The 15,992-nt window shown below is 47.9% G+C and overlaps 1 protein-coding gene across 3 annotated transcripts in view; it reads left to right on the forward strand.

The window, feature by feature from the left end:
- The window catches only part of WDFY3 (WD repeat and FYVE domain containing 3), a 1,930,620-nt gene that overhangs the window by 1,735,709 nt on the left and 178,919 nt on the right, over nucleotides 1-15,992 (forward strand). For all 3 annotated transcript variants that reach the window (XM_078676292.1, XM_078676293.1, XM_078676294.1), the window contains 2 exons: nucleotides 3,679-3,891; nucleotides 4,938-5,085. In XM_078676292.1, the coding sequence (XP_078532418.1) occupies nucleotides 3,679-3,891; nucleotides 4,938-5,085 (361 nt within the window). The remainder of the gene's footprint in view (nucleotides 1-3,678; nucleotides 3,892-4,937; nucleotides 5,086-15,992) is intronic.

Consider the following 15,992-nt stretch of genomic DNA (forward strand, 5'->3'; position numbering starts at 1 on the left):
AGAGGTAATTACGCCCAATGTTATCCAATGAGAGGCAGGGGTCTTCGGTTGGTGGCTGCTGGCAGCTGGCAAGCGGGCCACGCGGCTGTGGGAGCTGGGCTTCTGGCCACTTGCTCAGGACAAATGGGGAAGTAGGTTAGGACCGAGGTTGCACTGCCAGGGGCACTCGGGCGGCTGGGTGCAGGATGCGTTTGAGCCGTCGGGCGCTCAATGTTATTCAGTGGAGATCTTGGAAAGTGAACAAAGGCTGCAGGCTAAGGGGTCGGACATTCTTGAGGAGCGACCAACACTTCAAGAGGTAAGTTGGGTTCTTGAAGGATAGGTAGACACCCAAGAGTTGGGCACAGGGGGCCGTTGGGTGCCGGGTGCAGGGGTGTCTTTTGACGTCGGGAATCTTACCCTCTGCTGGTCGCAGTTGGAGGGTTCCCTTGCTGCAGGCATCGTCTGGGTCATCAAGGAGGGTCCTTGGGCACTGGATTCCAGATCAGAATCGCCGGGGGGACCTCCTCAGGGTCTTTGTCCACTTAGGCACAGGCCGGGCTCGGCGGGTGCAGTGTGCGCTGGATTCGCGGTTCCTGGCTGGCACCAGGGGTATTGCTGTTTGAGCAGAACCACTGCTCATGGGACTCCCAGTCTTTAAGAGGTTCAAGGCAGGCAGGTCCTCCGGGGTTTTCAAGGTTGCTGTCCACAGGAGTCGCCGGGATTTAGCAGGAGCAGGTTCAAGGATCAACAGGCCTGTAGGGCTGGGGCCAAGTCAGGTGTTGTCGTCCTCTTGTTAGCAGCTGCACGGCAGATCTTCTTCTTCTTGATCGTATTTCTTGTTTTCGAATCGGGATCTGAGGAAGGAATGTTCAGGGTGCCCCTAAATACTTAATGTAGGGGCATTACAGGTAGGGCAATGGCAGGGACCAATAGGTGCCTGTCCTAGGGTGTGTACACCCCCTATCCTGCTCCTCTCCTGTGGGAGGGGGGCAGGAGCCTATCTCTGATTGGGCAGGGCTCCCCATCTTCAAGACGGCTGGAGCCCGGAGTTGTGCTTCACCTCGCCTCTCCCACCTGAGGGGTGGAGTTGGCACAAGCTGGCACACCCCCTTTCCTCACGGAGGGTTTCCCGCCAGAGTGGGGGTCAAAACCGGTAGGGGCCAATTGCTGAGTACAGCAAGTGGCCTGGAGAAGCTCACAAAGGCGGGCATGCCTTTGAAGCTATCCTGCCCATCCTGGGGGAGGAGACCTAGCATCTCGCCCAGGACGTCCATTGTTGCAGGTGGAGGAGAGCGGATGGCTCTCTACCCAGGGGCCCAGCAACATGTCTTCTGTGTGGCAGCCTAGGCAGCCTCTCAGACAAGATGTGGATTGTAGGTTAGGTTTCAGAGAGCATCTCTAAGATGCCCTCTGTAGTGCATTTTACATGAAATCCCATACTGGCATCAGTGTGGGTTTAATGTGCTGAGAAGTTTAATATCAAACTTGTTGCCATTATTGTGCTGTGGAGTTCGTAATGACAACCTGAACTGCTGAGCAAGATGTGGATGGTGAAGGCAGCCATTGGAAACAGCTCGTGAACAGACTAAGTGCGCAAAAAGTTAAATCACTCGGAAAGGAACGCCGGAATACCGGGACCGAGTCGACATTTCAGAACAGGATTTTCTGCACAAAACGGCGTGCGTGCAAAGGACTAAAACACTTCCAGTTTGAACAAGCAGGCGTAAGGTCAGCCCGGTTGCCACAATCCCCTCCCTCCACGAGAACACGGACGCTGTGCAGCTAGAATTAAGAGCTTGAAGCCGTGTCCACCAGGTTTTAGATGAAAAGATGCCCTGCATTAAAATTATAGACGAATAACAAAGCCCTGAAGAGGGTTCGAAAACTAAATATTCGAACCTGAAACGCGTCTGCACATTTCAAGAGCAAGTTATATCATTGAATGATTAAGTGAAAAACGCCTTATTGTTGTTCTTACTCTTGATTTCACATTGCTTTGTTTTTTCAAGTTATTGATTTATTTTCAAAACAATGATGAAAGTGTATATTATGTATATATTGTCTTGTGTCAGTGTGATATTGCTTTGATTCAATGTCTTGTTGTCAGCATTGTAAATATTGTATAAATGTTCAAGTGTGTTCCCCCTTTTTCTGCTAAAAAAGAAAACTTTTTCAAAAAATAAGAATATAAAAAAACAAGAATAATTGGTATAAATAAAAGTACTGCACCAGGTTTCATGAAGTTATACTTGGTCTTCATTTGATAGATTCTTCTGTAAAAAGACACGAGGGTTGGGGCATTCTTTTTTGATGTTCAATAGGACTGTACCCATGAGGCACAGGCTCGGACTGATATGCATATGGCCATTTCTAAACTGGGTTGGCCGAGTGAGCTAAAGAATGATGATGGATAAACCCAGATCAGTTGACTGGGGATGAGTGCTTGCATTGTTCAACACTCCGTCCATCATCCCCTTTGGTTTTCTGGGTACTGTAGGGGCACAGGGCTCATGCACCTGTGCCCACACCACTGGCATAGGGCACCCAGCTAGATGGGTGACTGATGTATGCCAGGGCAGTGGGTTTGTGGGCATGGCACCCAGGGAGGTGTGCCATGTCGACTCTTTGTTTAGTTCTGCACCAGGACACTCAGCCTGCAAAGGCAGTGTGTGTGTGTGTCAGGGTGCCTGGCCCCTAAGGGTGGTCCAACATGTGCTGCAGCCCTTAGGGGTCTTCTCTGGTCACAAGCCCTGGGTACCTAGGGTATCATTTACCAGGGGCTGACATGTGGCCAAAGATGCCAATTGGGTTTTAGTTTCGACACTGTTTTAGGGAAGGAGCACAGGCCCTGGGCACCTGATTAGCAGGAGCCCAGGGCACACTAAGTCAAAGCACATCAGCAATTCAGAAAAAAGTGGGGGCATACCATGCAAGAAAGATGGCACTTTCTCACAGATGGCCATCCAGTCGACCTTTTATAAGCACATATCGGCCCTCCCCAACTATTACCTCTTCCTCTACAGTATAGGGGACTCCCAGCTCAAAACCCCCCTGGCGTAGGAGAAGCTAGTGGCATATACTTGGCTGCGCCAGCGACGCTGGAATCTGGATGCTTCAGTGAGCCTGAGGTGTGTTTCCTGCAAGTAGTGGAAATATGTATTGGTAATTATGTCAATTAACATAGAACAAGCAAATTTGCACTGACCGTTTTTCACTTGGCATACTGGATACATCCGAAACCATGAGAGTTGCAGTATGAAACTCTTAGTGGAAAGCCAGAACTTAGCTGATTTGTGTAAAGAACAGTTAGGGGCAAAGGGAAGTGAGCGATGTAGGCTTTAATATGCGTGAACTGTGCATTTCCTGATGTTACTTATTTCACTAGCAACCTCTTTGTGTTCCTGACATATATGAAGAAATTCAAATGCACTTGTTTCTAGCTTAAAGACTGGATATGTACGTTGTGTGTGATCTTTACTTGTGCTAATTTGAGGTTAAAAATAGATATTGGATGCTCTTTCCGACAGATGAAGTGCAAGGGATTAAAATGAGTTACTTGTAACTACTGTATCTGTATGAAATGCATACTGTTTGTCCTACTGAAACTCCAACATTTAAAAAAAAAAGAGGTTTCCTCTGGCAACTACTATAAATAATCTCTGCTGATCCTTTCTGTATTATGATGATTCAATGCAGGCCCTGGAGTGTGATTATGTGAGCGCACATCTGCACGAGTGGATTGACCTGATCTTTGGGTACAAGCAACAAGGTCCTGCAGCAGTAGAAGCTGTCAATGTGTTCCATCATCTCTTCTATGAAGGACAGGTGGATATTTACAACATCAATGACCCCTTGAAGGAGACGGCAACCATTGGATTCATCAACAACTTTGGACAAATACCCAAACAGGTTACAATGCCTTCTATTACTGTCTTCTCTTCACTGTAGTGAAGATTAAAATAGAGGCGCCGGCATGGCATATGCTAACTTGACCTATGACTGTTGAGGTTCACTTTGTAGTTAGTTAATCATGATTATAACTAATAATTAGGTACTGTGATCGTTTTCTTTTATTTGTGGACATATGTTTGCAATGAAACCTGACCTATTTATGATTATAGGTAACATCTGTTGCTGTTTCACATTGTTACATTGTCAGCCAGGGGAGAAGCCAGAACATTAAAATACCCCCCTTACACCCCGCACGCACACGCACACACACACACACACAGAACTAAACCTGTAATGACACAGAGTAAGCAATGTGACTCTCCCTAGAATAGTTCCATTCACCTTACATTCACCCATCTGCTCATTCATCGTGCCACCCTCCATTTTTGCCTTCTTTCACCTTTCCATCATTTCACACTTCCATCAGTCCTTTCACCATTCTATTCTTCCGTTTGCTCATCAATTCTATTACTCATCCATCCATCATTCTATCCAATACACTTTCATCTGTTAATCTTTCCACCCATCTTCCCATCTATCCTTGACCCCTTTCTTTCGTCTACCCTCTTATTTTTCCTTCCTTCCTATTTCGCTCCTTCCTATTTACCTCCTTCCTTTCCCATTTTCTTACTTCAATGTTTTCTTTCTGCCTTTTCCATATTATCATTTCCACTTTCTATCTCCAATCTTTCCTCTCTCTATTTGTCCCTCTTAACTTTCCCTTTCCTTTTGTTCTGTTTGCTGCCTCACCATTTTCGATATTTTCATCATTTCTTTCTTTGTCTCTTTAAATGAACTTGGCTCACTTAGTTGCACTTATCCCTCAATCCTAGTCCTGACCTGATATTCCCTAAACAGAACTTTATGACCTTTTGTCGACAGAATTAAAAATTAAACTAATAAACGTTTCAGTAGGTCCAGTGGTAGACCACACTTAAGCTGCTTAAGTTCACTACCCCAATGATGTCAACACATTAACATATTACTTTTTTTCTTTGTAACAGTTGTTCAAAAAGCCTCATCCACCAAAGCGTGTTAGAAGCAAAGTCATCAATGAAATTGCTGGCATAGTCCCCCCATTGAGTTCTATGTGTGACAAGACGTTTTTCCATCACTTAGACAACCTCCGGCCTTCTTTTGCACCTGTTAAAGGTAATTCTGTTTGAATTATTGTTCTGTTATTTTAATTGGTCGTCATTATTTTCTGTAAACACTGTACTGAAGTCCTCTTGCAAAATATATTTCTGCTACCCGTCACCACCTATATTACTGTCATTAAAAACAGCTTGTAAATAACATACCACATTCCGCAAATGACAACTATCCTATCAGTGCACTTCAAAGAATTACAACGCTCAATTCACCGGATAGAGACAATGTACAACATTCCAAATAATCCTGCTTTGTAAGTTCTGTACAATAGTAAATGCCAAAAGAACATGCTGAAATATATGGATGTGTGTATCAAGGGGCATATCCAAACTAAAATAGAAGCGATGGCCTTAGACCCTTTCCTCCAATTAACAGCTTTGCAACATCTTCCCTACAACTCTTTCATTGTTAAACTTTGACATATTGTATTGTATTGTAGAATTTACTATTCAAATTATTTACATAACACAATATCTTTTGTTGCACTGAACGTCAGACAGCAAGCGCATTCTGTGTGTCATTCAGATTAGATTATGCATAGGTCACCACAGAATCATTCTCCAGAATACCCCATCAGACTGGAGCTCCCTTCAAGTTGGTTTAGGATGCTCAAAAGATTTCCTCCAGTTTCACAAAAAGTTTAGGACTAGCTGCTTTTTCTTCACCGGATAGCCTCCTGCAGCTCTCTCCTCTCCTCTCTTCACTTTTAACATCTATATATACTTTTAAAACTATGTTTACAGATTGATTTTTAGAAAAAACTGGGGTATTGCCCAAGTATATCACCCGATGAACATGCTAGGTGGTAGTTTTCAAAACATCACTGTTAGCTTTCAAGCTACAAAGACCAGCCTTTTTTTGGATTGGGCCCCTAAACGTAACAAAGCAGATGTTGAAACAGCGGTTTATGGGTTCAGAGCTTCAAAGGCAGCCTGTCTGCATGTCTGTATGGCCCCTTGGTTAAAAGGATTGCGCGATAGAGCTCTTCGCTCTTCTAAAAGGGCAAGGCAGATGAAGATAATGTGAATGATGGTTTCTTTCTTACTTTCACAAAGTCTGCATGTAGTGCCTTCCTCAGAAGACCGCAATTATGTGATGAGTGAGAAAGACACAGTCTTCAAGGGCCACAAACTCTTCCAAGAACTCTTGTCGATCACCCAGAATAAACACAGAGACTCTAGCCCTGTAAGAGAATTCCTAAGAGAACAGCAAATTCCTTACCAATGCAGCTATCCTTCCCACCTACATAGGGCCAGCGAAAGGTACTGCAATCAGTATGAGAAGCAAAGAAACTTTAGGAATCAGACTGGGAGGCATAAGCAGGGACAAACTCAGACCAGTATGGTAGATGATCCAGTAAAGAAATAGACCCCAATGGCCACAGTCACCTAGCATAGCAGCAGTGAAAGAAGAAGCAGTTCACCTGAGGCCAATGGAAGCAGCAAAAGATGATACTGGGATCCCAGAGACTAAGAACACACAAGGAGCCGGACGACCCAACAGTGGACTCATGAACTGCCAATGGTAATGGCAATCCACTGAGCATGTGAAGCTGAGAGAGGATCCTGGGACAATGGTTTCTGGTAGGGGCCAAGGGAAGTTGAAAAATTCCCACACTATGAAATGACCGTCCATAGAGCCACACTAACCATGACCTGACATATCACTCACTGCTTCTATGCCTCAAACTTTTTTATGTCCCTAGAGTCATTGTCTCCCATTCACCCCAAACCCCCACCGCCCCCATTTCCAATACATGTGACGCTTAGGCATATGCTAGAGATAATTGTTAAGCCTAGTTGGTCAGATAAACCTGTTTATTGTTGGTACATGAAGGGGGAAAGCATTGCTCTATGCACAGGGAGTTATGGATGGAGAGCTTTTCCCATAGGGGGCAGATGAAATTACCCTAAATATCCATTCAAATTACTGTTGAATAACGTAAAAGGCCTGAATTCCCTAGGCAAAAGACAGCAGGTCTGGAGGTACATATACCAGTCAGGGTACATATCTAGTCTTTCTGCAAGAAACCCTCTTACTGCATTACAGCCAATTTCGAATGCAACACAGATACTACCCAGCCAATTCTGGGCCTCACCAACAACAAATATGAGAGTGGCCATACTTTGCAAAAAAAGCATTTGAGGAGGACCAAAAACACTAAAATCCAGTGGGACAGTGAAAGATGCTATGTCAAGCTCCACCTCAAACTACGTCAACCACTACGTATTCCATATCCTTTATGCCCTTAACTCAGCTCCAGAACCATTCCTTCGAAACCAGGAGAATAATCCCAGGGGAGAATTAATAGTTGGAGGCGATTTCAATTTACCCTGGAATCCTGATTTATATGGGAACCTTTGGTTGCTCTCTGGTACAACAGCCATGTCAGGGAAGCTAAAGACCTGGGTCTGATGGATGCTTTTTATCATAATTATCAAATATTTTTGCTTTAGTAAAATAACCATAAAAGATACATAAAAACCACAAAAAACACCAAGTGTAATGATTAGTGAGTGATTCAACATAAACCTCGTCCCTATCTTAAATGGGATAAGAAACTATGTCAGTGCCTAATTATAGATCGGGATGTCATTTTACTAGATTACCTTTTTTGTCTATTTCCTTGTATTGCATTTACTGCTTTTATTGTATACTTTTATGGTCATATTGACCGAAATAAAGGTTTCTGACTTGACTTGATTATCTGTAACATTTCAAATACATATCTATAGCTCAGTATAATACACCAGTGTAATACATCAGATCACTGCTTTTACCATGTCAAGAACATATACAGTGGCATTCAGCAATCACCGTATAAACTCCCCTCTATTATATAGTGCTTCTGATCTTATTGGCATGTTGAATATAGTGAACTAAAGCCACAGAGATGGAATGTGGGTAACAGTTGCAAATAGAACAAAGTAAGTCTGAATTGCTTATGTTTTAAATATTTCCATACAGGCAATAGATGGCAATCACACAATTTATAAATATAAAGTGCAAAGTACTTTTAATGGAGGACAAATCGCATGGACAAGAGGAGAGCTTATCTGAAAGAGACACGTTAGTGATAGATTCCTTACCTTAGAATATCCCCAGGCGCCAGACTGGATCTGGAAAGTATTGCTTAGCAGTACCCCTGCGCGTGGGTAGGTGGGGTCGTGCAGCTCCGCGTCCGTCGCTGGCGTCGTAAGCGCCGAGATGACGTCAAGGAGACTACTTAGGCGCCCACCATGCGCGCTGATGTCGGTTCTTTCTTTTTCCGCACCGAAAGCTCAGATCCGGATTGAGCAAGTACCTCAGTCATTTTTTGACTACTTTTTTTAGACGTTTTGTCTCCTTTTCTTTTCTCCTGGTGCACGTAGGGATGCCTGAATTTGTCTTGTAGGTTGTGCCGCCGTAACATGTTGGTGGCGGACCCCCACGATGTGTGCCTCTACTGCCTGGAGAACGGCCATGACTCCCGGGACTGACGAGACTGTAGAAACATGGCCCAAAGGCCTTGCGGGAACGGTGCCGGAAGTTGCTGGAGGTCTGGCATTTCTCTCACCGCCGCTCTGGGTCTAGGGGCCGTTCGCGGGACCGGAGCCGTCGCTCCTCGGGCTCTAAGTCTTCGCCTTCAAATTCCGGTAAGCGACACCATAAAAAGAAGTCGAAGAAGCGTGTTTGCTCTCCGACGTCCCCCTGTCGCTCCACGGAGGCGGAGGAAAGGGACAGGGGCTTCGCCGCTGCGGTTCCTCTGGAGCCGGAAAGTCCTGCTGCCTACCCCCCTATACCCGGGTCCGTCGGCGACTCCCAAACAGATGCAAGAGTTGCTCCCGCTGGCACGCCTTCGGACCCTGCGGTCCCGTGTCGAGATCCTGTTGGCCCGGTGGCTCCGCCACTGGCGCCAGCCCCGGTCCCACAGGATCCTGCACAGCCGGCTACAGCCCCGGCGCCACAGGGTGCAGCGCCGTCTGCCCTGGCGCCGTCCTTGGCTTCGCCACAGGTGCCGCACTGGGTGCCGTTTCTCCCACCCCTGCCCCGGTTCCTGGACCATTTAGTTCCAACCTGGGATCCGAATTGGGATACGGCTCCAGCTAGGCCCCAGCCGGCACCGTTTTCGTCGCCGTACCCGACGCCACTTGTCCCTTCTCCAGCCCTACCACCGCAACCGGTTCCCTCTACATCGGAGCTGGACGTGTGCTTGCATTCTGTCTGCAACGTACACAGCAGTTACGGGTGGATGATCACCTCTTTGTTGGCTGCGTGGGCGCCAAAAAAGGTCAGGCCTTGCACAAACGGACCATCTCTCGGTGGGTCGTTCTCTGTATCAAAACATGTTACTCCTTGGCCAAGAAGGAACCTCCTGTGGGGTTGCGTGCCCATTCCACCGGGGCAATGGCAGCCACCACTGCCTTGGGACGCGGCGTTCCCTTACAGGACATTTGTCAGGCAGCTACGTGGGCCTCGCTGCACACATTTACCAAGCAGTACTGCCTTGACAGTCATGTTCGGAGAGACAGCTTTTTCGGCCGGTCAGTGCTCCGTGACATTTTTGGTTTAATTCGTTCGCTGACCCTCCACCGGGGTTGGTATTGCTGGGGTATCTATTCTAAGGTAAGGAATCTATCACTAACGTGTCTCTTTCAGATGCACAAGTTACTACTTGTGTAACGATATATCTGTAAGAGACATTAGTTAGTGATAGATTCCTTACCGCCCCGCCCATCCTCCACGTTCTGCGAACTGATTACTAGGGTTAAGGTCATCCCTTTCAGGGCACTAGTTTTATGCACCAATGGTCAGTATCTTGCATGGCTCTGCATTCCTGGTGCGGAAAGTCGCGTACAGAACTGACGTCAGCGCGCATGGGTGGCGCCTAAGTACTCTCCGTGACGTCATCTTGGCGCTGACGACACCGGTGACGGATACAGAGCCTCAAGATGCCACCTTCTGACGCGCAGTTGTACTGCTAAGCAAAACTTTCCGTAGCCAGTCTGATGCCTGGGGATATTCTAAGGTAAGGAAACTATCACTAACTAATGCCTCTTACAGATATATCGTTACACAAGTAGTAACTTGTGCCCTAGAACTAAGCAAGCCTGGCACATGTAAGTGTGTTTGACCATTTTCAAGGCAGGTTGAACAATTCAAGCAAGCTAAATGAAAATGACTTTTTGAAGGTTTGTAAATGCTTTCAATAGAGTGGAAATTACTGTTAATTACTTTGAATTACTATGCAGATTACTTTCTGGATTACGTTTTCTACTCAGTGGGATACACCTAGATATCACACTGGGCCAATTCCTAGAGAAAAGGTAAGTAAGCAATTATTAGTTCTTTGCAATTTTTCAAAGTTCAATACAAAACCAACTCCACACTTAGAACATTTTTCAAGGAAAAACAGACAATGTATTCCTATGGAGAGAAATGAAGTTATCGGTTAACAGGTAAGTACTTTGTTGTGGGAGTTAGTATTCTGGGGTTAAAACCAGGCTTCCCCCAGGGTCAAGGATGCACTCTCAAAACACCCTCAGCGGCACTAGGGCGGCTGGGTGCAGAGTGCTGAGGCCCAATGTTATCCAATGCGGGATAGGTGGCCTCCGGTTGGTGGCTGCTCATGATCAGGCCACAAGGCTGTGGGAGCAAAGCACCTGGGCTTTAGTTCAGGGCAAAGGGGATCTGTTTTAGCACCCAAAGTACACCTGCAGTGGCAGCTGGGTGGAGGGTGCTAGTTTGTTGTCGGGTGCCCTGTTGATTTCATTGCGGACTCTCCGGTTTCAACAAAGACTGCGGGCTTGGGGACAGAGATCTTCTGGAGGTGACCACCAATTGAAGAGGTAAATTAGGATGACGGGGGATGCTGGGACTCCGTCGGTTGGGCCACCCAAGGCCGTGGGACTTCGGGTGCTGGGGTGTCTTTAGGTGTTGGGTTTTCCTTACCAGCTCCGGTTGCGGTTGGGGAGATCCTCCAGAAAGAGGCTACAGGCTTTGTTGGGAGATTCGAGGCAGGTCAGAGATCACCAGATCTCAGGTCAGGATCGCTGAGGAGACCTCATGGTGTTGGGGCACTCGAGCCGTGGGCGTCCGGTGCAGAGTGGTGCAGACTCGCGGATTTGGCTGGAGCCAGAGTCTGTGAGTGAGCAAATCCAGTGCTCACTGGAGACAGACTCTTTTCTGTGGAAGGCAGGGCAGGCCCTCTGGGTTCTTGAGGTTGCTGGCTGCAGGACACACCCGGATTTCGCTTCTGCAGGTTCGAGATGGGGACAAGCAGTAGGGCTGGGACCAAGTCAGTGGGTGTCCTCCGCTTCTTAGCTTTGGCACGGCTTCTTCGGTCCTTCTTTTTCTTTTCTTCTTAGTCTGTTCTTGTCTGAGGAAGCAAGGATCTAGGTTGCCCATAAATATTAAATTTAGGGGAGCTGCAGGTAGGTAATTTTGGGACCAATGGGTCCCTTCCTTGGGGTGCGTACACCCCCTATTATGCTGCCACCCTTCAGTGGGAGAGGGGCACTCTGGTTGGCTGGATATCACCATCTGCAAGATTGCGGGGACTGAGAGCTGTGCTTCACCTCGCCTCCCCCACCTGAGGGTGGGGTTGGCAAAGGTGGACCCCCTGCCCAGCCTGGGTGAGGAGGCTTGGCACCTCATCGCAGGATGTGCATTGTTTCAGCCCCCCTGGGTCAGAGCAGGCTCTCGACCCTGGGGTCCAAAAACATGTCTGGTGGTGGCAGCTGGCGAGCAGCCACTCAGCTTGGACATTAGAGTTAGTTCTTTTTTCAGGAAGGCATCTCTAAGATGCCCTCTATGTGCATTTTTTATTAAATCCCACACTGGCATCAGTGTGGGTTTATTGGGCTGAGAAGTTTGATACCAAACTTCCCAGTTTTCAGTAAAGCCATTATGGTACTGTGGAGTTCATAATGACAAACTCCCACCGCCGTATACTCCTAATGGCATTACAGCGCTTACAATGTCTAATAATTGCCTTGGCCACTGTAGGGGTATAGGGCTCATGCACCTGTACCATCACCACTGGTATAGTGCACCCAGCTAGAGGGGTGGCTGACCTATGCCAGGGCACTGGGTTGTAGGCATGGCACACAGGGATGTGTGCCATGTGGACTCTTCACTTAGTTCTGCACCAAAACACGCAGCCTGCAAAGGCAGTGTGTGCGTGTAAAGGTACAGGGCCTCTAAGGGTCACACAATAAGTGCTGCTGCCCTTAGAGGCCTTCCCTGGCCACAGTTCCCTTGGTACCTGTGGTGCCTTTTAGAAGGAAATGACCTGTGGCCAAAGAGTGCCAATTAGGTTTTGTTTTCAATGCACTTTAGGGAAAGAACATAGGCCCTGGGTACCTGTTTGGCAGTAACCCAGGGCACACTCAAAGCACATCAGCTGTTTAGCAAAAAGTGGGGGCAAGCATGCAAAAAGAAGGCACTTTCCTTTAAGTGAGGAGTTTGAATTGAGCATGTTTGTGTATCAGGAGCCAGTGTGGTTCCCCGAGATGTGAGTTCTGTGTGGTAGGTTGGGGGTGAGTCTAGTTGCCGCGTTCTGGTTGGTTTGTAGTCTTCTAGTGAGTTGCTTGGTGATCCCGGCATAGTGGGTATTCCCATAGTCAACTTGCTGGTGAGTAGAGCGTTAGTGACAGTTTTTCTAATGTTACTTGGGAGCCATTTGAGGATCTTCCTCAAAATCTTCAGGGTGTTGAAGCAGGATACAGTGACAGCGTTGACTTGTGCTGTCATATCTACTTTGCTGGCAATTATTATTACGAGGTTCCTGGTGTGGGATTTTGGTGTGGGTCAGAGTTTGGATGGCCACCAGTTGGAGTCCTATGGCGAGGTGTTTTCTTGCTGAAGATCACTGCTTCAGTCTTGTCGCTGCTGAGCTTGATACAGCATGCTTTATCCAGATAGCGACTTTGGTCATGCAGGCGATTAACTTATTTCTTGTACTGGGGGGTGGTCTTCTTCAAGAGGGAGTGTTTGAGTTGTGTGTTGTTTGCTTAGGAGAGGATGTTAATGTACTGGGGGAGGGAGGCCTTGCATTTCAAAGAGGGTCCTAATGGCACCTAGTGAGATGAGTAATACGATGTCCTCACCTTCTCTGACATTCTAGGGCAGCACACCTCCACATTACTTCATAGTGCCCCGAGAGGGAAAGCAATAAGAAATGGTTCTTTATAGACCCGGCAGGAGTTGACCGCTCCCCTTGGGACTCCAATATAATTTATAATTCGCCACCCCAGTGAGGACCGTCTAGGAGGTTGTGAGGGGGAACAGTCGGGTATGGGAGTATCAAGGGCACTCAGCAAGGCTTAGTTCTCTGGGTACCAACGATGCAGGAGGGGGAATTCAAGGTCGGACAAAAGGTAGGACCATTCTTCGAAATTAGGAAGGGGCACTTTTATTTCCAGTATAGTAACACCAGTCAAAATTAAGCAGTTCTTGTCTCTGGAGGGAGAATTCCCCTCAAATAAACAGTTTCCGGTTAGGGAGGTCGAAAGCAAACAAACAAAAGGAAAACGTCTGGGTCTCAGGGGCTGGAGCCAAGATCCTTCCTGGCTTCAATGTCCTGCCTTCAGTGTTTCACCCAGTCGGTCAGCTTGAATTCTTCCAGCAAGGCCATGCGGAAATAAAGAAAAACAACCCCGAGGTTACTGCTAGGTTCTGGGGTTCTAATATGGAAGAGGGGGGGAACGGGGAGTGAAGGTTATTAGTCTGCATCCGACACAACAGACAATTGCTGGGAGCGTGCTCGGGACGAGGGTTCAACACACACACACACACTCGGTCCCGTGACCTCCCTCAAGCCTCTCCTACCCCGTCCCACCCTGTGAGGAAAACAGTCCCCTTAACCGGCCCGTACCTTGTCTAGCCACACTTCTCCAGAAGTGCGGCGGGCGGCTCGTGGTGACGGTGGCCTCCTGGCGTGTTGGTGCTGCTGGGCTGCCTGTCTTCTTCTCCTACTGGATTCTCCTCTTGAATGCTGCTCGACTCCGTCGTCTCCTCTCGCGTTCTTCCTCCGGCTTTCGCGCTTGCTGGTTCCAGTCGGGCTTCCTTATCTGCCTCCTCCGTTTCTGGTTGGCCAGACAAGTGCGACGTCAGGGCTGTCGGCTCCGCCTCCACTGGAGAATTCCAGGCCGTGTTAAAGGGGCCGTAGGAGTCCTGGGGACGGGCGGAAAGGAACAGCTGTTAAAGTCCTCGCCCCGTCCACCGACGTCACCAGAGGCCCCGTTCCAGAGGTATAGATTTACTATCCCCTCCCCAAACACTCCTATCACCCACAACCCAGCACCCTTCCAGCTGTGGGAGGAGGGAGACCTTCTGCCACTAGGAAAAGGCCAAATGTAGACCACAAGCCTATCTGTTGCACCAAAAGCAAATCAAACAGGCTCCAGTACTGGCAACTAGAACGCTGGGCTTTTCTCCACCCGCCCCACCACCAATGTGAAGGCAGCCTCCAAGTCTCTGACTCACATTAGAAGACTGATTCATTCTTACTTGGGTTCCTGGAGTGTGGTCTCCAACATTTATAGGCTGCACTCCAGTTTAGCGAGCTAATTAAGAGATGGACCAGGGAGTGATCGCAGACAAACCATGGGCAGAACTTTGGAGTGACACTCCCTTGAGCCATCAAACCAACCTCTAAAGCAGAGGTCTTCAATCTGTGGGGCGCGACCCCGAGGGGGGTCGTGGAGTCCTGGGAAGTGGGTCGCAGATTCTGCAGAGTGCAGTTCCTGGCATTGGGCTGATCGAGGGTGTTCATGGCGGAGGCCTAATTCACACCGAGGTGTGAAAAACATCAACGCCTCATTAACAAGTAAAAGGTCTTTTAAAGACCTGTCAAGTACTCCGCTGTGGCTGTGTGTGTGTCCCTGAAGCTGTTTCAGCTGGGCTCACATACACAAGCTGGGAGGGGGGAGCTGGGGGGGGGGAGCTGGGAGAACTGGCTGTAGTGTAGCCCCTTGAGTTCAATGGATGTTGCGCGCCTGGAGCTGTGGGTCCCGTGACACGTCTCCTGCCCCCAGCAGGGAGGCACAGAGATGCCTTCCCATGAGCGGGAAAGAAGAAGGAAGAAGACGCAGAGAGATACTGATCCCTCCCCCCACCCCCTAAATGAGAGAGGCACAGAAAAGGTGGGTGGATGAATGATGGGTGAATGGATGGATGAAAGGGTGGATGGATGGATGGATGGATGGATGGATGGAAGGATGAAAGGGTGGATGGATGAAGAATAGATTGGTGAAGGATAGATGTATGGATGGAAGGATGAAAGGGTGAAGGATGGATGGATAAAAGGTTGCATGGATGAATGATGCATGGATGGATGTGTGAAAAGGTGGGGGAATGAATGAATGATGGGTGGATGGATGGATGAAAGGGTGGATGGATGGATGGATGAAAGGTTGGATGGATGAAGGATGGATGTATGGTTGGGAGGATGAAAGGGTGGATGGATGAAGGATGGATGTATGGATGAAAGGGTGGATGGATGAAGGATGGATGGGAGGATGACAGGGTGGATGGATGTATGAATGTATAAAAGGTTGCATTGATGAATGATGGATGGATGTGTGAAAAGGCGGGTGGATGAATGATGGGTGGATGGATGGAAGTTTGGATGGGTAAAGGATGGATGTATGGATGGAAGGATGAAAGGGCGGCTGGATGAAGGATGGATGTATGGATGGAAGGATGAAAGGTTGGATGGATGGATGTGTGAAAGTGTGGGTGGATGAATGATGGATGGATGTGATGAGGTCTAACAGGCGCATTTATGGTTGTCAAAAGTTGATGATGAGGAGTACCAGTTTCTAGAAACTTTTGTCGGAAGGGGGTCCTTACGCCTAAAAAGGTTTTACAAGGGGATCTCGGCATCAAAAAGTTTGAAGACCTCTGCTCTAAAGGGAAATAGA

The sequence above is a fragment of the Lissotriton helveticus genome, chromosome 2_1 (assembly GCF_964261635.1).
Source record: "Lissotriton helveticus chromosome 2_1, aLisHel1.1, whole genome shotgun sequence".
NCBI classification, from domain to species: Eukaryota; Metazoa; Chordata; class Amphibia; order Caudata; family Salamandridae; genus Lissotriton; species Lissotriton helveticus.